The sequence below is a fragment of the Schizophyllum commune genome, assembly GCF_000143185.2.
Source record: "Schizophyllum commune H4-8 unplaced genomic scaffold SCHCOscaffold_6, whole genome shotgun sequence".
Taxonomy (NCBI): domain Eukaryota; kingdom Fungi; phylum Basidiomycota; class Agaricomycetes; order Agaricales; family Schizophyllaceae; genus Schizophyllum; species Schizophyllum commune.
The window spans coordinates 2,334,260-2,356,489 of record NW_026089543.1 but is presented as its reverse complement, the minus strand read 5'-3'; the positions used below and the strand labels follow the sequence as shown (position 1 = coordinate 2,356,489).

At 58.5% G+C, this 22,230-nt stretch overlaps 9 protein-coding genes across 9 annotated transcripts; 5 read left to right on the top strand and 4 right to left on the bottom strand.

Moving 5' to 3' along the window:
* Positions 1–380: 380 nt before the first annotated feature.
* SCHCODRAFT_02579710 (uncharacterized protein) lies at positions 381–1,510 on the bottom strand. Its single transcript, XM_003031980.3, has 3 exons — positions 686–1,510; positions 550–636; positions 381–502 (listed from the first exon to the last, which is right to left on the bottom strand). Exons 1-2 carry the CDS (start codon positions 1,443–1,445, stop codon positions 584–586), a joined length of 813 nt encoding a protein of 270 aa, XP_003032026.1. The 5' UTR covers positions 1,446–1,510; the 3' UTR covers positions 381–502; positions 550–583.
* A 123-nt stretch (positions 1,511–1,633) lies between these two features.
* On the top strand, positions 1,634–2,670 carry SCHCODRAFT_02627328 (uncharacterized protein). Its single transcript, XM_050345403.1, has 2 exons — positions 1,634–2,496; positions 2,614–2,670. The coding sequence occupies exon 1, from the start codon at positions 1,952–1,954 to the stop codon at positions 2,207–2,209; it is 258 nt and encodes an 85-aa protein (XP_050200228.1). The 5' UTR covers positions 1,634–1,951; the 3' UTR covers positions 2,210–2,496; positions 2,614–2,670.
* A 467-nt stretch (positions 2,671–3,137) lies between these two features.
* Positions 3,138–5,221, top strand: SCHCODRAFT_02668258 (uncharacterized protein; the record flags this gene model as incomplete). The annotated part of the gene is made up of 5 exons (XM_003031550.1): positions 3,138–3,405; positions 3,466–4,457; positions 4,519–4,719; positions 4,783–4,967; positions 5,020–5,221. The coding sequence occupies 5 exons, from the start codon at positions 3,138–3,140 to the stop codon at positions 5,219–5,221; spliced, it is 1,848 nt and encodes a 615-aa protein (XP_003031596.1).
* A 718-nt stretch (positions 5,222–5,939) lies between these two features.
* SCHCODRAFT_02503360 (uncharacterized protein) lies at positions 5,940–8,415 on the top strand (the record flags this gene model as incomplete). The annotated part of the gene is made up of 2 exons (XM_003031551.2): positions 5,940–6,189; positions 6,245–8,415. The coding sequence occupies 2 exons, from the start codon at positions 5,940–5,942 to the stop codon at positions 8,413–8,415; spliced, it is 2,421 nt and encodes an 806-aa protein (XP_003031597.1).
* A 148-nt stretch (positions 8,416–8,563) lies between these two features.
* Positions 8,564–10,436, top strand: SCHCODRAFT_02303188 (PLC-like phosphodiesterase). Its single transcript, XM_003031552.2, has 10 exons — positions 8,564–8,730; positions 8,781–8,800; positions 8,856–8,934; positions 8,988–9,035; positions 9,084–9,110; positions 9,165–9,280; positions 9,333–9,362; positions 9,412–9,756; positions 9,808–9,883; positions 9,944–10,436. The coding sequence occupies exons 1-10, from the start codon at positions 8,712–8,714 to the stop codon at positions 10,234–10,236; spliced, it is 1,053 nt and encodes a 350-aa protein (XP_003031598.2). The 5' UTR covers positions 8,564–8,711; the 3' UTR covers positions 10,237–10,436.
* On the bottom strand, positions 10,412–11,466 carry SCHCODRAFT_02678580 (NAD(P)-binding protein; the record flags this gene model as incomplete). The annotated part of the gene is made up of 4 exons (XM_003031981.3): positions 11,335–11,466; positions 10,974–11,260; positions 10,708–10,915; positions 10,412–10,626 (listed from the first exon to the last, which is right to left on the bottom strand). Exons 1-4 carry the CDS (start codon positions 11,378–11,380, stop codon positions 10,412–10,414), a joined length of 756 nt encoding a protein of 251 aa, XP_003032027.1. The 5' UTR covers positions 11,381–11,466.
* A 68-nt stretch (positions 11,467–11,534) lies between these two features.
* Positions 11,535–12,858, bottom strand: SCHCODRAFT_02748978 (NAD(P)-binding protein). The gene is made up of 4 exons (XM_003031982.2): positions 12,722–12,858; positions 12,333–12,619; positions 12,062–12,269; positions 11,535–11,984 (listed from the first exon to the last, which is right to left on the bottom strand). Exons 1-4 carry the CDS (start codon positions 12,765–12,767, stop codon positions 11,770–11,772), a joined length of 756 nt encoding a protein of 251 aa, XP_003032028.1. The 5' UTR covers positions 12,768–12,858; the 3' UTR covers positions 11,535–11,769.
* A 1,392-nt stretch (positions 12,859–14,250) lies between these two features.
* SCHCODRAFT_02748977 (uncharacterized protein) lies at positions 14,251–18,023 on the top strand (the record flags this gene model as incomplete). The annotated part of the gene is made up of 3 exons (XM_050347225.1): positions 14,251–14,494; positions 14,546–15,456; positions 15,517–18,023. Exons 1-3 carry the CDS (start codon positions 14,418–14,420, stop codon positions 18,021–18,023), a joined length of 3,495 nt encoding a protein of 1,164 aa, XP_050200227.1. The 5' UTR covers positions 14,251–14,417.
* A 608-nt stretch (positions 18,024–18,631) lies between these two features.
* On the bottom strand, positions 18,632–21,074 carry SCHCODRAFT_02701711 (P-loop containing nucleoside triphosphate hydrolase protein; the record flags this gene model as incomplete). Its single annotated transcript, XM_003031983.2, has 12 exons — positions 18,632–18,682; positions 18,829–18,980; positions 19,127–19,283; positions 19,358–19,489; positions 19,570–19,828; positions 19,962–20,059; positions 20,231–20,525; positions 20,588–20,680; positions 20,736–20,809; positions 20,868–20,899; positions 20,952–20,978; positions 21,032–21,074. 12 exons carry the CDS (start codon positions 21,072–21,074, stop codon positions 18,632–18,634), a joined length of 1,413 nt encoding a protein of 470 aa, XP_003032029.1.
* Between the last annotated feature and the right edge of the window lie 1,156 nt (positions 21,075–22,230).

Below are 22,230 nucleotides of genomic sequence, written 5' to 3'. Positions count from 1 at the left end.
CCGCCGAGCTCGTTACCCTCAACGGCGGAGGGGGCTGGGGGTGGTAAGCGCTCAAGCTCGCGCAGCGAAGGGGGCGGTAGAGAGCTACGCATCGATACAGCCTAATCAGTGCCCACGGCATCCTGGGAATGGTCATCAGTCCGGACCGTCATCAGCACACGGTGGGAGCAGGAAAAGAAAACGTACCGTGAGAAAATACCAAGGGGACAAATATTTGGTCGATGGCGCGAACTGGACAATCGTCTTACCAGAAGCGTGGGCGACCAGAAGGGCTGCCAGATGCGGTACTCAAAACTTGAGGGCGCACCCATGAGTATAAAACAAAGTGCGCGAAGCAACCTTACCGTCGCACTGTAACAGATAACGAAGCGCGCGAGAAGATGAGGAACAATGGATGCATGAGTTAATCGTACATTACGGTTGGTCGGTACTATACAGTCTATATGTACTGCGTGTCGGGTCGTGCGAGGGTATTGATATCATGCGTAACGTACCTATAGATCTTCGATAAGTCAGCACGATGATAACTCGGATGCTCGGTCGACTTACCGTAACCAAGTGTCATGTCAATGAGCGAACACCTTTAAAGGGAAGCAACATCGCTGCTTTTACGCCGCTCGAAAGGTGACGGATCGCCTGACAAGGTATCAGCAAGAGGCCTTTGAGATTTGGACGTATGACGCACTTCGGACTTCCTTCTGCAACGCTCGATCGAGGACGCTGCGTACGCGCCCACCATCCAGGACCCCTCTCGCTACTGCAATCACGAGCACCGCACATACCCAGTTCTGGCAGTTCCACTCCCCATCCGGAAGGCATATCGGTACATTCCAGGCGATCGCCTCCAGCTGCCTCCGCTGCTCCAGCGTCAATACGCCGAGGCTGATCGAGGAGATCTGGTGCGCGACGTAGAGATGGTGCTGCTGCGTGATCGGTCCCCAGTTGACGAGATGCTTGCTGCGGACGTGCGCGTACAGCTCGAGACATCGAGCAGCACGGTTGGCCAGGCGGTCTGGGTTCGAGCGTGCGGAAACCACCCAGCGTAAGCCCCAATGGCGGTCGCGCGGTTCGGGCTGCTCAGTGTAGATTATGAGAAAGACCTCCTTGCATACATCCGCGTCGGGGCGGAAGTACGCGAGATCGACCGGGCGCATCTCGTGCTGGCCGTGCAGGTGGATGCCGAGCCGCCATGAAGGGAAGAGGGAGAAGTATCGGTCGGGCGAGACGCATCTTGGGAAGGAGTACTCGGAGGCGGAGTCACCGTCCGGGGGTGATGGAAGCTTCCGCGTATCGATGTTAGGGAGGAACGTGTGGGGATACACGTCTAAAGGCGATGCTTGCAGCACGCGGGGTGGGAGTTGCTGCTCTGGAGGGCATTCGGACGAGATAGGCTCAGCAGAAGCCGCTACTGTCGTACATGTTAGGGACGAACAGTCGACCGTCATGCTCCGGGTAGACGGCGACGACTAGGGCGTCACAACAGTTAGATGGTGGCAGGAAGCAAGCCGCGACGGGGCACCAGCCGGCGCTTAACACGCGTTTGATCCGCTCCACGCGCAGTCGGCAACAGCCGGTACGTACCCCCGTCCCGAGGTTTCTTGTCTGAGGCCTAGTTGTTATGCCTCCTCCTGGACCTCGCCGTGCATCCAACAGCATGAGAAACAACAAAAACAGCCCATTTCTCTCCAACCTTCTATATGCACTTCTATACGACGTCCTTGGCTGGCTTTGGTCGACGATGTCTATCGAGAAAGTCCCGGTTGTTGGCTCAGAAGACTAGCTTCCTCGCCAAAGACGTGCACACTCTAGCCAATTAAGCACTAACCAAGACACAACTCCTGCGTCTCTTGACAGCTCCAGAATCATAGTACCTTGCACAAGAGCACGACGCCGAGATACTATCCCTTCGGTCTACAGAAATCGACCTGCGCAGGACCATAGACCAGCTTTCATGAGAGGCGACAACCCTGTGCCATCGCTCTATCGCAAGTGCTCAGCTGAGAATCATTTTTCGCAAGACTATGCTTCAAACTTTTGGCTCTCTGCCCTCCAAGCTCTCAACGACGACTTACGACAGAACAACGAGACTATACGCCGCAGCCTAGATGACAAGGGGGAATCCCTCCGCTCAGGTTCGACAACTGCCTCGGACCAGATTGTTGCTAGTAGGCGGAGCGGCGCGCACTCGAGTGAACAGTCCTGCTCTTGAAGCACGCATCTATGGGGCTCCAAGAGCAACTTGACGCCCGCGATCACACCATCTCTGGCCTCAGAGATGCCCTTCATGATGCTCAGGACGGCCTTTTGAAGGAGCGGGAGTCGAAGGAGATTGTCAAAGGCTCCTTAGGAGGTGAACGACGCTCGAGGAGAACGCGGAGGATCTCCGGCGAATGCGTACAGCTTTGGAGGATATTCAGGCGGAAAACGCACGTCTACGTAAAGCGTTATCGGATGCTCGCCTGAGCGTGCCACCGCAGGAGTCGTGAGGAGGCTTCGGTGCGTCTACAAATTCCGCAGAGCACTGCCGGCCACCGCGCCGGATATCGGAAACATGTCGAGTGCGCGGTACCGACTTGCTCTGCCACACCCTGACTTGCGCTGAATCATTCGCAGATGTGACTAGGATATTTGGCGCTGGCCTACATGTACACTATCTACCTCATGTCAAACACGCCATCTGCTTGCATCGCTGTGGGGCATCATCATGAGGCTGGCCTTTGACCGTCCGCCGCCGACGGTGCTCATTGTGCTTAGACCAGGTTCTTGATGGTAACATGCGTTTTCCCTCTGGTAGGTTCCATCTTACGCGCTTCGTGAAACCAAGGTTGCCGCAGGGAACCCTCAATTGTCGCGGCCACCGGTTCCTCTGACCGGCATCACGCCGAAAGGCTTCGCAAAGGCTTGTGTGTCCAAATAAGGAAACTCTATTGTCACGATATTACAGCATCCCGTGACGACCATGTGCAAAGGACCCTGAGTCGGGCCAGGTCCCCGTCGCCATCATCACGGCATTCCCCTTTGGTAGGGACAATAAGCGCTTGGGTTTATAGCTGCCACTGATCCCTTCACTTCTTCCTTTTAACCACCACCACAGGTGAACCGCGACCCGCCTGCGACGCCTGGGCACCATTGCCACGATGTTTTCGCTTACCTTCTTCATCCTCTGCCACGTCCTTCTGGTCCTGCACCCCAACCTCGGCGACACTCAGGCCATGCTCAAGACCGTCATCTACATCCTCGGCCGGTTCTCCGTCATCCTCTTTCTCGACGTCGCCATCCGCTGCATCGTCAAGATTTTTGCGTTCGTTCGGTCATGGTTCCGCCGCAATGCCACTGCCGCTCGTGACTGGCCCAATGCCACGGAGACGCTGCTGGTCATCAACATCGGCGAGATGGAAGCACGTGGTGCGTTCTGCATCGCCAACCCCGCGTATCGTACGCTGACCACCGCTCGCCTTCCATCAGTTTCTCAGTCGGACGCCGCCGTCGATGATGTCCTTACTTCCGCTGCCCCTGCTCCCGAGCCCGCGCCTGTTCCAGAGCCCGTCATTGTTGAGCGCGGCCGTGCCACAAACGCTGCCGAGCTCCAGCAGGAGGTCCGCCGTCTGAGAGATGCACTCTTCGCCTTCGCTGTGATGCGCAATCGGGACGCCCAGCTGATCGCTGCGAAGGACGCCGCGATTATTGCGAAGGATGCTGAGCTCACTGCGAAGGACGTCGAGATCGCTGCGAGGGATGCTGAAGTCGCCGCGAAGGATGCCATTATTGCTACACTCTCGGACGAGAAGCGTGCTCGCGACGATGATCTTGCGGCTGCCCGCGCCGACAACGCTCAGTTGCGCAAGGACAGGGACTATTGGCTCTCTCAACACATGGGAGCCCATCTGCAGCAGCAATATCTCAAGAAGCAGCAGCTCGACGCCGAGGAGAAGAGCGCCAGGATGACTGAGGAAATTGCTGCGCTGGAGGACGAGATATACGACCAACGCGACGAGATCCACAATCTCACGGGCGACAACTTGCAGATGGCGGCCGCCCATTGCAACCTCCTGTTGCAGGTCGATGGCTTGACGGAGATCAACCAGAACCTCAAAAAGCAAGTTTGTGGTCTGCAGAGTCTTAACCGCAGCCTTCAGCAGAAGGTTGGTAGCCTGAACCGTCAGGCCGAGGACCTGCAGCGCGGCATTGAAAAATTGAACGCTGGTCAGCTCCTTTTGTTGATGCTGCAAGACGATATCAAATGGAAGAGGCTGATACGAGTGGAACCCCCGGCGACGGCTGCCCCTGCTTCCCCCGCTTCCCCTGCTGCCTCTGCTGCCTCTGCTGCCTCTGCTACCCCTGCTGCCCCTGCTATCCCTGCTGTTCCTGCTATCCCTGCTGTCCCTGCTGCGTCTGTTCCCAACGTTCAGACCGGCTCGCCCTCATCGCCTAGGCCCCTATCGATGGCTTCCGGCGTCGTTTAAGACGGTGAGAAGAGCGTTTCATAATATCTGCATCTTCACTGATCCCATTCGACAGCGCCGTAAGGCCTGCATCTTCTCAGACCCACCGAACGCCGCCGCGCTCACTCCCCCCGCCTCATTCTCCCACCTCTTGTGCTTGCCGATCGCCAGTGAGGAGAACACCCTTCCCTCGTCTACATGTCATGCGCCAGGACCCGAGTGTTATACCACATCGACATTGACCAAGGCATCCTCATCGCCAACGGCGCGCTCGCAAGTTTAGAGCGCGCTGGACACGCTTCACCGCTTCCTGCTTCTGTGTCACCGACCGCACCCGCAGTCAAAGCCCCAGCGCATCGACCCTTGCTCGACGTTTGCTGCACAAAGTTGCAGACCCGGCCGTGGGGCCGGGGTGGGCGCCGGGTCGATCTTCTCGACCCGGGGACTGCAAGGGTGGACGGGCGCCTGCCTCTTGGTCGGGGTGGGCGTTCGTGAGCAGCACCGGTTCGCGTGCTCGCACGAAGGGTGAGTGCTCGTATAGCATATTGCTTGCGCCATTAACTGACTTACTTTACAGCTATGATACACGCCTCACGAGTATGCTTCAGCGGTTTTTCTCTTGCCTCCGCGTGCAATACCGCGCCCACAGTTCAAACCCCCTCGGATCGACCCTTGCGCGACGAGCGGCTGCAACAGTGTTGCAGACTTGGCCAAAGGGCCAAGGTGGTCCCGGGCTTGAGCACGAGTACTCGGTACTCAGCCTCGCCCGGGGACTGTGAAGGTGGAGGGTGCCCGTCTTGACACGGGTCAAGGCCGGCATCCTGGGCAAGATATCGGTTTGCGTGTTTATCTAGAGGGTGAGTTCTCTTACTTTTCAATTGGTCTCTCCATCGAGTTCTGTGTGTGGATCAGATGCAGTGGACACATATGAAGTGGTTCGCTCGGGCACGTTCTTCGATACGCACGACCATAGACAGGGCTCGGTGGTCCCACGATCTTCAACTTCGAGCGCATATAAGTATCTTATTCGGGAGGATCATTTCCACCATCCGCGGGGCGACGTCGACGGCATCAAACTTGTAAAATCCGGCGCGCGGCAACTTACCCTCACCTTGGTGATTGACGGTTGGCGCTGCGCTGCTCATCTCTTCCCGTTCATCCTATCTTGGGTCAACGTCTTTGCAAGGTGGATTACTACGATTTCTTTCTCATCTATTGTCCGTTTGTTTCCCCTTCCCACAACTTCAATGCACTGTAGCATATATTCCCAATAGTCGCACTTCTGGATTTTGCATCACAATTATACCATTACCTAGCACGTCTCTATCCCAATCTCATCAAGGTACTGCTCCTGTGTCCGTGTCCGAGTACCAACGGCTAGTTGCCAACGATTGTGGCGTGAGAAACAACTCCTAACCGAGCGCGTCGCGGACGCGAAGAACCAAACGTTCCTCTTCCCGACCTCTCATCAAGATCATCGCCTTCGTTCTTCCCGCCATGGATATCCTTTCTGCGCTCGGCGTAGCGCTGCTCACGCTCATTCTCTTGACACTCTTTTCTTGGCTCGCGGAATCGCGAACGAACACGCACCCGACTCGGGCAAACGAAGATGCGGCGCGTGGAGACGCGTCGAATGCGCGTCGATTCCCTTCTCTTCGGCTTCTTGACTCTGCGTATGGCTCTCAGGTGACCCCTCGCGCTCCCGAGTCGTTTCTGAAGCGCATGTGTCCCACGTTGATCACTCAAGGTCCGTCCGACGTACCTCCCGCTGTTGCACTGGTTCTCAGGTCTTTCCTTCTCAGTTTACTCTTTTTCGCTGCCCGCTATACGATTTCTTGGGCGACACGCACCTCGAAGCGACTTCATCAAGTCTCTCACTGCAACCGCACGCGACCTCCGATCCACCCTTGCCTCCTTGAACCCGTACGCCGAACGCCATCAACGCGAAATCAACGAACTGAAGACGGCTCTGTCCAATGCTCAAGACGCCCTTTGTAACTCCCAGCAGTTTCTAAGGACTGCCGGTCAGAAACTCGTCATGTCGCGATCCGAGAACAACACGCTCTCCCGGGACCTCGCCCACGCGCGCGCTGCGCTCTGCGAGCTCAGCAGGGTAAAGAGGGACTCAGAGGTCACGAGCGCTATGCTGGCGAAAAAGACGACGGAGCTAAAGAAGATTCAAGACGCTGTGGGATCGTGGAAGGGCGAACTTCGCACTACTCAAGCCGAACTCAACGTCCTGCAAAGCGAATTACGGGCTGCTCGTCACGAACTTGACTCTGCGAACACCGGCCTTGATGCTGCGCGCGCCGACCTAGACAAAGCGCGTGTTGACCGCGACAAAGCCCGCGAGGATGTCTCTCGCCGGCGCGCCGCCTATCACGAACTTCGCGACATGAACCAGGACGTCGTCGCTGCGTACAACGCCTCGCGTAGCCAGAGCGCGCGCATGCAGCGCAAGTACGCCGCGCTAGAGCGGTATACGGAGGAGGTGAAGGCGATGGCGAAGAATCTGCTGGAGGACTATGGGCGAGTGAACGAGGAGAAGCGGACGATGGTGCGGGATATGGAGGGGCTGGTGAAGGAAATGCGCAGGGTGGAGGCAAAGCTGGAGGGGTCAAAGGAGGAAAAGCAAGTGCTGGCGAAGGAGATCAAGCAGCTTCAGGACGTCGCTGCGGACCTTCGCAGTCAGGCGAGGGAGACGGAGGAGCGCGAGCATGAGATGGCGGATGCACTGCGCGAGAAGGAGAAGGAGCTTCTCGAATCGAAGTCCGATGCGACGAAGCTGGAGGCGCTCGTTGCGCGGCTTCGGCAGGCGGCGAGTGTGGTTTTGGAGGAGAATGACGCACTGGCGGAGGAGATGCGGTCGATGAAGGAGGAGGTGCGGGCTCTGAAGGCGGAGGCTGCTCTTTCCTCGACGCCGAGGATGTCGACTGCGATGACCTTCGCTCCTACTCCGGCGATGGTGTCGCAGACGTTGCGCAAGAACCCTACCCCGGCAACGATTTCGCGCTCTCTGACCGCATTGTCCTCAACTGTGGCTCAGCATCGGCGCTCGACATCGACAGCAAGCACAGCTACAGCGGAACCGACACCGAGAGCAACCACCGTTTTGAAGATCAACTCGCTGAACCCGATGGTACCCTCCGCGACCTCAATGTCCAGCTCGACGAACATGCTCTCCTGCTCGACAAACCTGATGGCAACCTCGACGAACTCGATGGCGAGCTCGACGATGTCCTCGGCGACTCTGGACTTGACCTCGATCAACAAGGAACGTACTATGCTTATGGACACCGGTGATTCCTTCTACCAGGCGGCGCTTCTTTCTTCGTCTGCCGGCTTCGGAGCGTCGATCTCGTCGAACGCTGCCCTGGTACCAGTCGAAGGATCTCGCGATGCATGCTTGAGCATCATCACCGACCAGCCTGTGGCTCACACCCGCTCTGCGAACGCCACCGACACCGAAGACGAGTCCGACATGTCACTTTGCGAGTTTGACTGCTCGCCATCTTCATGGACGATGCTCTCCTCGCTCCCCTCCGTCTCTATCCCCGGCACACCGCCCTCGAGCAAGTCCTACTGGAATGACCACGTCAAGATCCTGTCAACGTCTAACCGCTCGACGGAAGACTGGAGCCTCTACCTCGCGCCTACCTCCAAGTCTGTGACGATCGACAAGCCCAAGTATCTCGCGGAATCCAGATCGTCTCTCCCCTGTCCTCAACTACCACGATTCCGCCCTCAGCTCTTTACTCGCTCGCCGATGAATTTGGGCTCTGTATCCTTGCGCGACGACCGCGACCGCCTAGAGCGGCCTGTGGCTGGCCGGCGACGCGCTGCGTCTTCATCGTGTCTTCCGCCGCCTGTGTCCCTGCCGCTGTGGCCGCGCCTTCTCGATAGCGAGTTGACTGCGGACGGCTATAGGCATGTCCTTGAGCGCAGGGTGCTCAAGCGGACACGCCTTGACTGAATCCGGCGCGTAGCCACCCAGTATCACCACTGCAGCTTACTTTCCTCTACCTTTCCTAGCGTTACTTGTCTAATTCGTCTTGCGCCACCCTACTTTACGATGTCCCAATTGTGGGTCCAATCGAGAATTTCCCACGCCTTCGCCAAATATGACGTCCCGCGTGGCTCGCCCACGTTTGTCCGCTCACGTCATGATCGTACTCCGAACGCATCGCAGCCGGCGCGCTTCGAGGGGCGCCGGCCGCTTACTTGTGTTTCTCACCACCATATTCTTTCACTCTCCCAGATCCATAGACGATGTCCTACAAGCTTCCTGGTGCGTGTTACGCGCTTTCAGGATGTGTGATCGACGCCGACGTTGCACAGAATGCTGGGGTCACCGCGGGGTAGGCATCGAGCGGCCAAGCTGAATGGAGGGAAGTACTAAGATATGGGGGACAGGCCTCGGCGCGGTTCCCAGAGAACACAATGGCGAGCTTTGAGGCCGCGATTCGCGATGGAGTAGACGGGCTGGAGAGTGGTGCGTACTACAAGGTCTTTCAGAGTGATTACGGTACTGACAGTGGCGCGCAGACGTCCATGTCTCCAAGGACCATGTTGTGCTCATGTTCCACGACCCCAGTGCGTGTTCCGCGTAGCGGTAAGCTTTCCCACTGACCTCCCTCGAAGCACTCGATCGTACGACGAACCAGACGGGTGCGTGCACCTCGCCTATGCGCGATGGCTATGCCGATGACTGAGACAATGCAGGCGCGATCAAGGAGCGTGATTGGTACGGCGAGGGCGGCATGGAACATGCGCGCACGAAGAAGTCGCCGCAACAGGCCATTCCCACGTTCGCTGAGACGCTCGAGCTGCTCATGAAGGTGCGCGCTCGTCAGGCAGCCTGTTCAAGTCCCGTCTGACCTCCGTGGCAAGCCCGAGAACCAGCATGTCACATTCAATGTCGTGCGTATCCACCGAGGCTTCCATTCTGGCAGTCCCTCACCTCGCGCAGGACATCAAGCCCAACAACGACCCCGCTGTACTCTTCCCCCTCCTTCATAAGCTCATCGTCGCTCACGAATCCTGGGAAACCCTCCTCGCCCCTCGCCTCGTCCTCGGTCTATGGCACCCGCGCTTTATACCTTTTGCGCGCGAGATACTGCCTGGTTGTCGACGTAGCTATCTCGGCATCAGCGTTTCCGACGCTCGCGCCTACTTCTGGGACAACGTCGACACTATCAGCTTGCTCTTCGCGAGCATTATCTCCAACGGTGGGCGCACGTTCGTTGAGCAAATGCACGCGGCAGGAAAGCGTGTTATGGTGTGGACGGTCAACGATCCGGAGATGATGCTTGAGGTGACTTCGCGCCGCTACAACATCGTCTACCTTCAGCTAATCTTCGCCTAGGCAATCTCTTGGGAGCCGGATGTTATCATGACCGACAAGACGTACCTCTTGATAGACTTGAAGAAGCAGCTTGCTGGTAAGTCCTTGCTATGCTCGATCCCTTCATCTCGCTCAACCGACCATAACTCCCACCTAGCCGACTACGACAAGGTCATGTCTTCCCGCAAGCAGCTTCCCTTCTGGCGATCATCTCTCGCTTACTGGCCCCTCATCGGCCTTGGCTCCTACCTCATACGCCGCCTGCGCCTCGAGAAGCTCGCCGGACCCTTCGACGGCTCGCTTGAGACCCCGGTATCAGCAGAACTCATACCCGGCAAGTCGGAGAAGCCACTAGAAGAAGTGCTCCCCGAGCGCGACGCGCTTGCGGGTAATCCGCTGGCGAATGAGACCATTCCGTCGAATGCGGTGCTGTCGGCGGCGAGCGGGTAGGGGATTTGTACCATAGAATCAGGATTTGCGTATACTACTAGATGAGGATTTATCCATGACTGTGACTGACACACGATATGTTTATTTGTACAGTGCTCGTGGGACCTTCATGCTGGTGCACAAGTGATACGTGGACTGAACACCCGTCACTGATACTGCAGGGCCATCGCATCGTCTACCAATCGCACTTCCCCAAGCCGGCATAGTTGACGAACTGGCCGCCGTGCGTCTCCCTTGTCGCGGCGTCGACTTGCTCTAGGATGCCTCGCGCGCTTGTCTCCGTCGTGATGAGCGGGAAGGATTGCATCAACTCCCGCATTCGCTCGTCCTTCTCAACGGCATTCTTGACGAAGTCGGTATCGGTGCCTCCCGGGTCGATGGGGAAGATGACTGCGGTGCATGGTGAGCGTTCCTCTGCTTGTATTCCTTCTCACAAACTGAGACCCCCAGGCAGGAAGATCATGCACTCACCCAACTCCGGGAAGTCAAAGTGCAACTTGCGCGTCACCCAGTTGAGAGCGGCCTTCGATGCACCATAGGCGTATGTGTAGATGGGGTATGTCGTCCCGTCCGCGATGCTGCCCATGGCAGAGGTGACGGGGACGAACTTTGGCGACGGACTTTCGCTCAGGAGCGGGTATGCCGCTTGGAAGAGGACGAGGGGGCCGTTCGTGTTTACCTGGCGATGGAGGGGTGAGCAATCCACCTTGTATCATACTACTCAAGTCCGCACTTACCTCAACATGCCTGATCATCTCCTCTGTAGGCACCTCCAACGCCGACACGAAGCAGTCGCTGATGCCCGCATTCGCTATCACGACGTCGAGCCGCCCGGCCGCTCGCCTGATCTCTTCGACTGCGGCGTCGTTATTGACCCGGTCCGCGGACACAACTTTGAGGATGTGAATGCGCCCGGGGTGCGCGGTGGCGAGGGCGTGAAGGTCGGTTGCCTGCGCGGGGTTGCGCGCGCCGGCGAAGACGATTGTGTCGAGGCGGTTGGCGAGCTGGGTAGCTATGGCGAGGCCTGGTGTCGGTGGGTGGTCAGTTGTCCGCGTGTTGTGGGAAGAGGGAGATGGTGAACAGTGGATGAGCTCTCACCGATTCCGCGGTTTGCGCCAGTGACGAGATAAATGGTGGGAGACATCCTGCTGACGGTGATCGAAGGGTGGGCTCAAAAGCTGACAGCACCGCGCTCGTGGGCGGCTCACTTATACGCATCCATATCCCGACTGCAACTTGCAAGGTATGTAATCGTTGCGCGATTCCTTCGGGTATTGCACGTTCATCACTTCACGGGCGGCGGTTCCGAGACTTCTGACTCCTGATAGAGCGCTCATGCTAGTGTTCTGTCGTGACTCGCCCGAAGGTCGTGGTAGATGGCGCTCCGGCCTATGCGGCAAAGGTGTGGTTCTTCCTATTCCTCTCCGTTCCTTCCTATAGCTGCCTCATACTATCGACCACAGGGGATTTACTTCGTGGTCTGCACGACACCTGCTGCTCTTATCCGATGCCTACCACGCCCACTTCGTATATTTACCACGCCCACTTCCCCAACCCCGTATAATCAACGAAGTTCCCTCCGTGCGTCTCCCTCGTCGCCACATCGATCTGCTCGAGCATGCCCTGCGCGCTCTCCTCCGCGGTGATCATGGGGAATGCGGCCATCAGGCCTTTCATGCCGGGGTCGCGCGCGAGCGAGTCGTGCGCGAGGTCGGTGTCGACGCCGCCGGGGTTGATGGGGAAGATTACTGGGAGGGGGGGTTAGTGGTGGTGAGTACTTGCTGCAGGTTGTTCCTACTGATGGATCAACCCATCATCGACTTACTGAAGTCAGGAAAGTCATGGTGCAGCTTGCGCGTCACCCAGTTGACGGCGGCCTTGGACGCGCCGTAGGCGTACGTGTTGACCGGGAGGGTGGCGCCGACGGTGATGCTGCCCACGCCGGAGGAGACGACGATGAATTTCGGCTTGGCGCTCTTTCGTAGCAGCTCGTGTGTTGCTTGGAAGAGGACGAGAGGGCCGTTGGTGTTTACCTGGTGGGTGGGAGGTGAGCTACGCACTACCCGCCGGACACAAAGTTCCGCCTCTCGCCGTACCTCCACATGCCTAATCATTTCTTCAGGCGGCACCTCGAGCGCAGGCTTGAAGCAGTCGCTGATGCCCGCGTTCGCGATGACCACGTCCAGGCGGCCAGCCAAGCGCTTGACTTCTTCCACCGCGGCGGCGTTGTTCCCCTTGTCGGCGGAGACGACCTTGAGGACGTGCACCCGGCCGGGGTGCGCAGCGGCGAGGGCTTGCAGGTCGGTGGCGCCCTCGGGGTCGCGCGCGCCGGCGAAGAGGATGGTGTCGGGGCGGGCGGCGATTTGTTTGGCGAGGCCGAGGCCTGGAAGAGGGAGGAGTGGTTAGACTGCAAAGGGCGGCGCGAGAAGGGGGGAGGGCGGCGCGAGAGGGGGGAGGGCGGCGCGCGAAGGGAAAGGGTCCTCACCGATGCCGCGGTTCGCGCCAGTGAGGAGGTAGATGGTGGAGGACATGGTGGGCTTGGGATGTACACTGGGGATTCAGAGGGGGTGCAGGTCGAGCCTGGTCTATATACCAGCTGAACTTGGGGTGTACTGTCATCGTTGCGCGGTCCCTTCGGGATATCGACGTTCGCTGCTTACAAGGTGGTCTCGATAGGCCTGCCCGTGATGAACGCCCGGCACGAGGTTTAAGCCGTTTGTGCGCTCCTAGCTCACCCTGACTCAGGTGCAGCCTGCGGTCAGGGTTCGTTGGACTCTTGCGAACCTTCTTGAATCACATAGGGATAAGTCAGCTTGAGAAGCGGGACCAAAAGTTGCGAGGGAAGCCAAAAGTTGGGAGGGAGGCCGAAAAGTTGAGTTAGAATCAGGAGAAGGAAGAGACGTGGTAACGAGGGAGCTATGGATGGGGTGCGCAGGTCACAGAAGATAGCGACTGACGTTCACATCTATCATTGCCTCACCTTTGTAGCAAACCCAACTTCCCACAGAATTCCAAGATGTGCTCGCAGAAAATCTTCATCGTTGCAGCGCTCATCTTCGTCCCTCTTTTTGCAAATTTTCTCCTCGCCATGGACTGGTGGAGATTTCGAGGGCACCTCTAAAATATTCGTTCGCTCGCCCGCCGTGCGACTCGAAGCCCCTTGAGGTTTTCGAGAGAGCCTGGAATTCGGAGTCCATAGTCGATTACTATTATTCGACTTAGACTGGAGAAGTTGATGGGTTCGAAATGCCTTGCTCGGTTTCGGGAGAGCTTGAGCAGTGCGTCACATTATGCCACACTCCAAACAGTCCGGAGTCTGCAGGGCTCGCGGGACTCGTGCTGGACTGCAGGAGGACCCTTTGAGTGTCAGAAATAATACTGGAGTGCTATCACTATCCACATGCGCAACAGACGACATCAGAGACGACAACAATGTGCATATCACAATTTGAGTCGGCTCCAGTTCAACATGTCACGTGCACAAGTGCGCGCAGGATTTGTATTCGAGTATGTTGCGCCCTTTCGTCAAGCCTTATACACCCAAATAGGGTCTTCGAGAGCGAGTATAGTTGTACTGATGCACTACGTAGGAGGTGTCTTTTCACACTACTCAGTCAAGCCAAGGGCGAAAGGTTGACAGTGACAGTGACACGGAGAATGCCGATGTCACCGTGTGACATAATGCCGCCGCTGTGTCGCTGGCTTGCCAGAGTCCATGCGCCTTGTCGCTGCCTGTAGACGAGGCAACCCGGCGATCCTTACTCCTACGCGTAGCCTGAGGGCAACGGTACACGTGCGCTCCGGCGGCTTCGGGCCTTCTACGCGGCACGCCAGCTCGAGTCCCTGATCCGATCGAATAATAATAATCGACTCTCCCCTCGCCTGGTTCACCAGCATTTTCTATGTACGATCATGAAGTGAGGGATATGTTGATGATTGTCAAGAGTCCACTGGCGCTTTTCTTCCAAAACGAGGCATGCTTTTGTGTGTTTGTGATGATGGACGCCAGGCACGGGCACATGCTCGATCTCCTTCGGGAGGTCAGCCGCTTGTCACCCACCGTCACCGCGCCGCTGATTCTCCACTGCTGACTTCACGGTCGAGCAGCTCACGACGACCTTCACGATACACGACTAGCTCCACGACATATTCTTATCCACAACTGCCACTATCCTTCCCCTATGCGATGTCCAACATGTATACTGGCCCTCCTCCTGCTGCGGTTCCCCCAAGTCTGGGCATACACACCCGCGCCCAGGTGAGTGTCTGTCGATGCGCGCAGAAACCCTCCTGAACTCGACTTCTGCAGATGGGGACAGGCAGCGATGGTCGTCAACGACGCGCTCTTCGTCCATGGCGGCAAGAGCGACGAATACAACCAGTACAGCTACTCCTCCGCCCCCACCAACTCTGATCTCCTCTACCTCGATCTCTCCTCCTCTTTCGACGTAAACGACCCCCCATGGCAGCTCCTCAGCACCGATGGCCCGCAGGTCGCCTGGCACACCCTTTCCGCGCTCAACTACTCCATGGGGCTCTCCTTCGGTGGCCAGCCCGGCTGGACCTCCGAGCCCTCCCTCGTCACGCGCACCGACTCCGCCTGGCTGCTCGACGTCTACAACCGCACCAGCCTCCAATGGGATCAGGAACCCACCGGCTGGGCCGACGAGCCCATGCGCCGCATGCGCCACACGGCCGTCACCTCGCAAGAGGGCAAGGTCTACATCATCGGCGGCGAGCGCGCGGACGGCTCGGGCAACACCTTTGCCGACAACTACGTCTTCGATCCCAGCATACCCTCCTTCACCACCCTCCCCACCGATAATGCCCCCCGCAATATTTACGGCCACGCCTCCGTCATCCTCCCGAACCAGCACATCCTCGTCTTCGGGGGCTATGCCTCGTCCTCGCTAGTCGACTTCAATACGATCTGGGTACTCGATATTACGCAGGATCCGCCGGTGTGGTCTACCACCACCGTCGATGGATCATCAGCACCGAGCGGGCGCATAGCCTTCGCATACGTGCTCCTCGACGGCCCGAAGGTCCTCATCCACGGCGGCAGCGACGAGTCCGGTCAGACCACCATGTCCGACGGCTGGATCCTCGATCTCTCAGGGGACTCATGGACGTGGACTCAGGTAGACTCCCTAAGCAACCTCGGTGCCCGGCGCGACCACTTCGCCGTCTCCGCGGGGTCTGGCGTCATCTTCGGCTTCGGTGCGTGGTAGCCCGTGTTCTTGTTCTCACTACTCCCTAACAAACACGGTCGTCTCGCAGGCTATAGCGATAGCGGCCCCATCAGCGAGTCCCCTGTCCAAGTCTACGACCCCCCCAGCGGCAACGTTGGCTCCTCATACTCCCCTCCCTCCTCCTCGTACACGCAGACGGCGTCCGCTACCATTCCCGTAGCCACTCAGACCGGGAACAACGGCGGGACTGACGCGGGCACAGCCACGGGTGGGGGCGGGGGTACTGGCACGAACACCGGCGTCCACCCTACATCCACCGCGGGAGGAGGCGATGACGACAATGGCACAGGGAATGGCGATGGGAGTGGTTCGGGGAATGGCAATGGCAACGGCGATGGTCTTCCAGGGGATGGAACCGGCGAAGACGGCGGGAATAAGAAGAAGACCACCGCTATCGCCGTGGGCACCATTCTGGGCTTCCTCCTGTGCGCGGCTGCAATCATAGTCGTCGTCTGGGTGTGGCGGCACCAGAGGCAGAATGCGCAGTTTAGGCGGCTGAGCGACAATGACGACGGGGATGGTGCCAGACTCGTGGATGCGGATAACGCGCGCCTATTTGGTACGGCTAACGCACGGCTCTTCGACACGGCCTCGAACGCGGACAGTGTCAGCCCCACCACGCCACGCAACATCCCCATCGCGGGCGGCTTCATCGAGAAGGGCTCCCCCCGACAACGCGGCGGGCACGCCAGTGGTATCCTTGCATCCCCCGGCGTCGCGAGCGTCCTCGGCGCGCTCGGCCTGGCCGGCATCTTGGGCGCCGTCCAGCGCGCGCACAGCCCGAAGCGGGAGCGGAGGGACATGCTCGCGGACGAGGACACGCGCGACTTCTCGGAGTGGTACCGGAGTGCGTACGGCAGCAACTACGAGTTGGGCGGCGGGCCCGGCAACGGGAGCGCCTATGGAGCCGGCAATGGCTCTTCGTGGTCCCTGCGCACGCTGTTTGGTGGCCGGATGCGGCGCGAGGCGAGCGGCTTCAGTTCGATCTCGACGGTGACGGCTCGGGGGGAGAAGGGGGGCGACCGCGATCCATTTGGAGATGGCGCGTCGTTGTTGCGCGACGAGGAGACAGGCTTCGTTGGTGCAGCTGCGCCGGGTGTTGCCGGTGCGGTCGCGGCGGCGGGGCTCAGGCCGCCGCACTCACGGCAGACAACGGAGAACTCGCGGCAAACGACGGACCAGCCTCGACACGCGCACACGCCGATGGGCTCGGTGGCTTCGTTTGGCGAGTCGATCTACGTCGACCCATTCGCAGACCCCGGCAGTCTCAGCGCGACGGTGCACGAGGGGTACGCGGGGTATGGTGCCGAGAAGGACGTGGCGGACGAGGATGCAAAGTTGCTACCACCGCGTCTGTTGCCGCCTCCGGGCGCGCTGTACACGAACCTGCCCATGGCTTACCAGGCACACACCCTCAGCCCGCTCAGCGAGACCGCCTCTCGGAATACGCCGTCCCTCGATCGGTCTTCCTCGTCCCACGAACACGGCATGGCGCCCTACGATACCGCTTCATCAAGATTGTCGTCGTCCTCGTATAGCCATCTGGGCTCCCCGCGTGCGACGTCGATAATCAATGCGAATCCGCCGCCGTCGCAGCCGCTGCGGCGGAGCGATACGTGGTGGGCGAGGTTTGCACGGACGCCGTTGCTAGATCGGAGGGGGAGTATCGCGTCGCGGCGCAATACGGCTGTGCTTGAAGATATTCGCGACCCCAATCCGCCGCCCCGTCTCGTCGCTATCGAGGAGTCACAGCACTCTACCAGTCCGCCGGACGAGTCGCCGCCTTCGCATCGTGGCGGGTCCAAAGGGAGCCGCGGTGACAGTAAAGGAAGTCGCGGAGGCAGCAAGGGGAGCAAGAGCAGCGCGGCGGGCGTGCGTCGGCTGTATGGCTCGCACGGCAAGTCTGCGAGCTCGCTGCACACGCAGGGCACGCTGGACAGCGCGGCGATCGAGCATATGGGCATGATGGACGTGGCGCAGCGCGTGCGGACGGGGAGCCACCAGACGCGGGACAGCTCGCTGAGCTACGACACGGAGGACGGGGCATCGCTCGCGGAGGATGGACGGTGGCTGGCAAATCGAGGCGAGCAAGATGCGGAGGTGATCGCGTCGCCGACCGCCCTCAATGCTCCGCCCAACATAAGCACCTCTCCGCCCATGATCACCTCACCAACGGCGGTCACTTCTCCCATAGCCATGGCCGCCGCCATCCGAAGTCCCTCTCCCATCTCCCTCCCCCCATCCATGACGACCAAGTCCGGCTCCAACGGCTCTGGTGACTCGTCCTTCCCGCCCCCGCCTCCCCCGCCTCCCCCGCCTAAGCGAAGTAGTGGCGGCGGTGGCGGCGTCGCAGCGCGCGTGCGCGACTACGAGCGCCGGATGTCGCAGGCCGCCGACTTCCCCCCGCCGCCAACGAACACGCGGGCGAGGGAGGAGCGCTCGAAGCCGCCGGCGGTCGACTATGGGCTCGTCCCGAGGCGGTCGCTGTTCGTGGCAAATCCGGACCATGGGAAGAAGGGTTCAGGCGATTCGTGATCGTGTTGCCCTTTCTCTTTCTGGCCTCTCACCGCCGTGCCATTGTAAAACACCTCTTTCATCTCGCCCTACCCTCTCGGAGAACAGACTGTACTTGACGACCCCGATGTAGATAGATCTTCTGTACTCTTACGCGTCGTCGTTGGGCTCTTTGGTGCGTTTTTATTCGCTTTGACTTTCTCCTCTGTGCCACCCGGCTACTTGCTTCATCTGGTGTATCACTCAGTTGCTTCATCTTTGTTTACGATACTTGTAACGAACTGTTCACGACCTTTCTTGTTTATCGGTACTTACATACAGACTATCCGTGCCCTTTTGTGGCTTGTACCAACCGATGTTCTAATACGCTACTGAATGGACAATTGTACTTGTGGCTGCGGGCCATTTTCCAGATCACGAAACTCGTTGAAGGTTTGTATCTTATGTCGACGCAAGCTTTTTCGTCGAACATCATCGCAACCTAGACCGGAGAGACGATGGATGCAATACATGGTCGAGTACATTCAGGCCATCATCGGTCGGCAGTCAGAGGCATACACGCAGGTACACGGAGGTATACATGCAGTCACAGAAATAATACGTGTGAGGTCCAAGGTATATCGCCCGCCCTACTTCGCGCTGCCGACTGTGGTATCTTTCTTCAGTAGGTCCTTGACGTACTGTTCGAGTGGTTTGGTTAGTAAGGTGAAAGAAAGAGAGCGCCAGGCTCATTAGACCGCAAGCTGAGCAGGACAATGTTTTTCAGGCGGTACGCCGCTCGCGGAGGCGCACACCCATCCTTGCAGCACGAAAACAAGCTACTCACGTCCTCAATCTGCCCCTCGTCCTTGCCCTTAGTTGGTATAGCCTGGATCTCGCGGCCCATCTCGCGTTCCAGCACCTTCAGGAGGTCGTACGACTGCTGGTCGTGCACGAAGCTGATTGAGATGCCACGACGGCCAAAGCGACCTGTTCGACCTGAAGGGGGGGAGGGTCAGTCCTTGCTTCAGTCAGACAGACAGAGTTGTCCGTGCGACAACGCCGCTCAAGTATGCAAGGTGGTTCAAATGCACAGGGCCGGTCGAGGGCGCACAGTGACACGAGGAGCACCAACAGACACGTACCTATCCTATGGATGTACGTCTCCAGATCCGGCTTGTCGTTGTTCGAGCCGTACCGGTTCTTGTCGCGCTCGCTCATGAGCGGGAGGTCGTAGTTGACGACCATGTTGACCTGGAGGATGTCGATGCCGCGCGCGATGACGTTCGTGGTGATGAGGACCTAGTCGAAGGGGGAGGTCAACGCATGAAGGAGGGGTGGACAGCTGAGATGGTCATAGATTCTTCAATGCGCACCTTTTCGTGTCCCTCGCGGAACCTGTCGATGATCTGATCTCGCTCCGAGCCGTCCTTCGCACCGTGCAACGCCGCGACTTTGTGCCCCTCCTTGATCATCCGCTGCGCAATTTGGTCTGCCTCTTGCCGGTACTGCGATGAGTCGCTCGTTAGCACACAGTCGCACTCTCTCCGCTCTCCCCCTCCATCTCCACATTCACCAGCCCACTCACCTGACAGAAAATGATACTCTGCCCAACCGTCAAGATGTTATACAACATCACCAGCTTGTCGTATTTGTCCTGCTTGCTCACGCAGTCCAGGAAGAACTGCTTGATCGTCCCCACATTTACCTCCTCCTTCTTGAGCTCGATCTTGTTCGCGTGCGGCGCGAACCTGTCAGCGAACCCGCGCACGTTGTCGTTGAAGGTCGCGGAAAAGAGGATGGTTTGGTAGCGGAGGTTGCCGGGCTGGCCGGGGGAGCCGAGGAGGCTAGGAGGGGTTAGTCATGCTAGGGTCAGAGATATGTGAGGCAGGGATGTGAGGGGAGAAGAAGGAGGTAGGGAGGGGAGAGGAAGGATGAAGGTGAAGGGGATAAAGGGGGAGGGGGGTAAGGAAAACACACTTCTTCACCCGGGTGGTGTGGTCGCCGAGCCCATCCTGCGCGATCATCTGGTCTGCCTCGTCGACGACGAAGACCTTGACCGTGTCCTTGTTGATGATCTAAGACGTGATCAGTCGCTGTTTCAAGCGTAGAGACGGCTGCACGGGCGTAGACGCTCCTGCATGCGTCTGGCGCCGTTGACAGCTTAGAGACACCCTCTCGAGCGTACAGACGCGTCCACATCACTCAATCCGCCTCCATTCCGTTCTACCGGCCTCCAAGCCACTCACCCGCTTCTGCAGGTACGTCGCCATCGTCCCCGGTGTACCCACGACGAGGTGCGCGTTGACCTTGTGCTTCGTGGGCGGTCCGTTGTCGTCCTTGATCGCGAATTCAGTCGTGATCTTGGTGAACTTTCCCATGAGGGTGACGACGCTCATGATTTGGCGCGCGAGCTCGCGGGAGGGCGCGATGCAGATGGCCTGAGTAGACTGGAGGTCCGGATTGATGCGGCTCAGCATGGTGAGGACGAACGCGGCAGTCTTCCCCGTGCCAGACTGCGACTGGCCGATGAAGTTTGTTGGTCTGTATGCATTGTACATCGCGTCAGGGAAGGTAGCAAACTCGGATCGTCAGAGCAGACGCACGGATCACGCAGGAGCATCGGTAGCGCCCTCTCCTGGATCTTGGATGGTCGGTTGAAGCCCATTGCAACCAGGCCGTCTCGCAGGCTCTGGTGTCTGGGAGGGGGGTAATGAGGAGGAGGGGAGAGGGGCAGCGGAAATGCATGCGCACAGGCCGAGTTCTTCAAAGTTCTTGACGCTGTACAGCGGGCTGTCGGCGTCGAGGGTCGGATCGGCGAGAGTGACCTAGATAGGGGAGCTGTATGAGCGCCTTCATCGCTGAGGGGAGCAGCGGAAGACGCACCTGAACATCGTGCGTCGGCTCCAGCAAGTCAGCTAAGCGCCGTCGCGTCAGTCCCCCGTCGGTCGTTGGTAATTCAGAACGTACTCTGCTGAGGCTCAGGTGCCGGCGCCTCTAAAAGATCAACTGGTCAGATCTCGCAGCACACGATAAGATATGCGGCGCACCTCCTTCCACCCATCCGTCTTCGTCTTTCTTGAGGGTAGCCATGGCGGTCAAGTGTGATGATGGAATATCGATCGGCGATGATGATGCTCGGTACCAAAGCTGCAAGATCGCACGTGAGAGGCATGTGGCGCAGGTTCGACTTCAACTTTGCTGAAGCTGCAGCGCCTGAGGGGATAGCAGTGGACAATCTTGCGTGAGAATACCACTCCTGCGAATGGCTGTCTTTTTAGGGCTCTATAGGTGCCCAGATGGAAATAAGATCGATGGGAATTGACTGTTGTTTTGTGGTGGCACCCACAACGTTAACTGCCAGCGTCGATGGCCGTCGAGGGAGGAGGCAGAGATACATCGTAGCTGTCTCTGCGCTAGAGCAAGTTCTCCGGAGTACACGTGAGCTCCTCGCAAGCCAGAACATCGTGCAGATCCTCAAAATGTGTTGTAAGGATGACGGGGACATAAGGAATCACTGGCAGATTCGTCGATATGATAACAGATACATAGTTCGTGAAGGGGTGCCGTGAGTAAATCGCTTGCTTATGCGCCTCGAGAGCTTGAGAAGAAAGCCCATCTGGCTGCGTGAAGGCCCCTCGATATTTGCATCGAGCTGCTATTTTACGAGGCCGAGTCTCCTGGCCTTGACTTCCCAGTAATCAGATTGACAGATATTGTATCACACGTTATAGGGGTAAATTCAATTTGTATAGTGATTCGAAGATATATACTGACAAGGAGAAGAGGAAGGGAGGGGAAGACGAGGATCGACAAAGCACCTCGAATCAATCTGCGGCGAAGTCCGAATGTCACAGTCGCGTCGGTCACAAGGTGACTGATGGCGTCGGCGATCGTCTGCGGGGAACTTGAGGGTTTCTAACCCACGAGCGGGACAGAGACGTAGGCGAGGAGGAGCCTGAGGTGCGCAGACAATGGTACAACTCAAGGAACAAATGGCACGAAGGCGATTGGTAGAGGTGATTCTGATCAGCCAAGTATTGCTTCAAACGTGGCCGAACTTCGACGGTCTAGACCGATGTGAAGGGGGCCCCCTGACAAGCAGATCGGTAGCGACGCTCTGGTGGCACCACCGACCAGAGATGAGCAGAAATCAGGCCATACCGGTGGGGTACCAGCAGTACACGGGCGAAGAGACGGTGAAGAGGCCCATGGAAGCCGCGGAGGGGTGATCGGGCCGGAAGAAAAG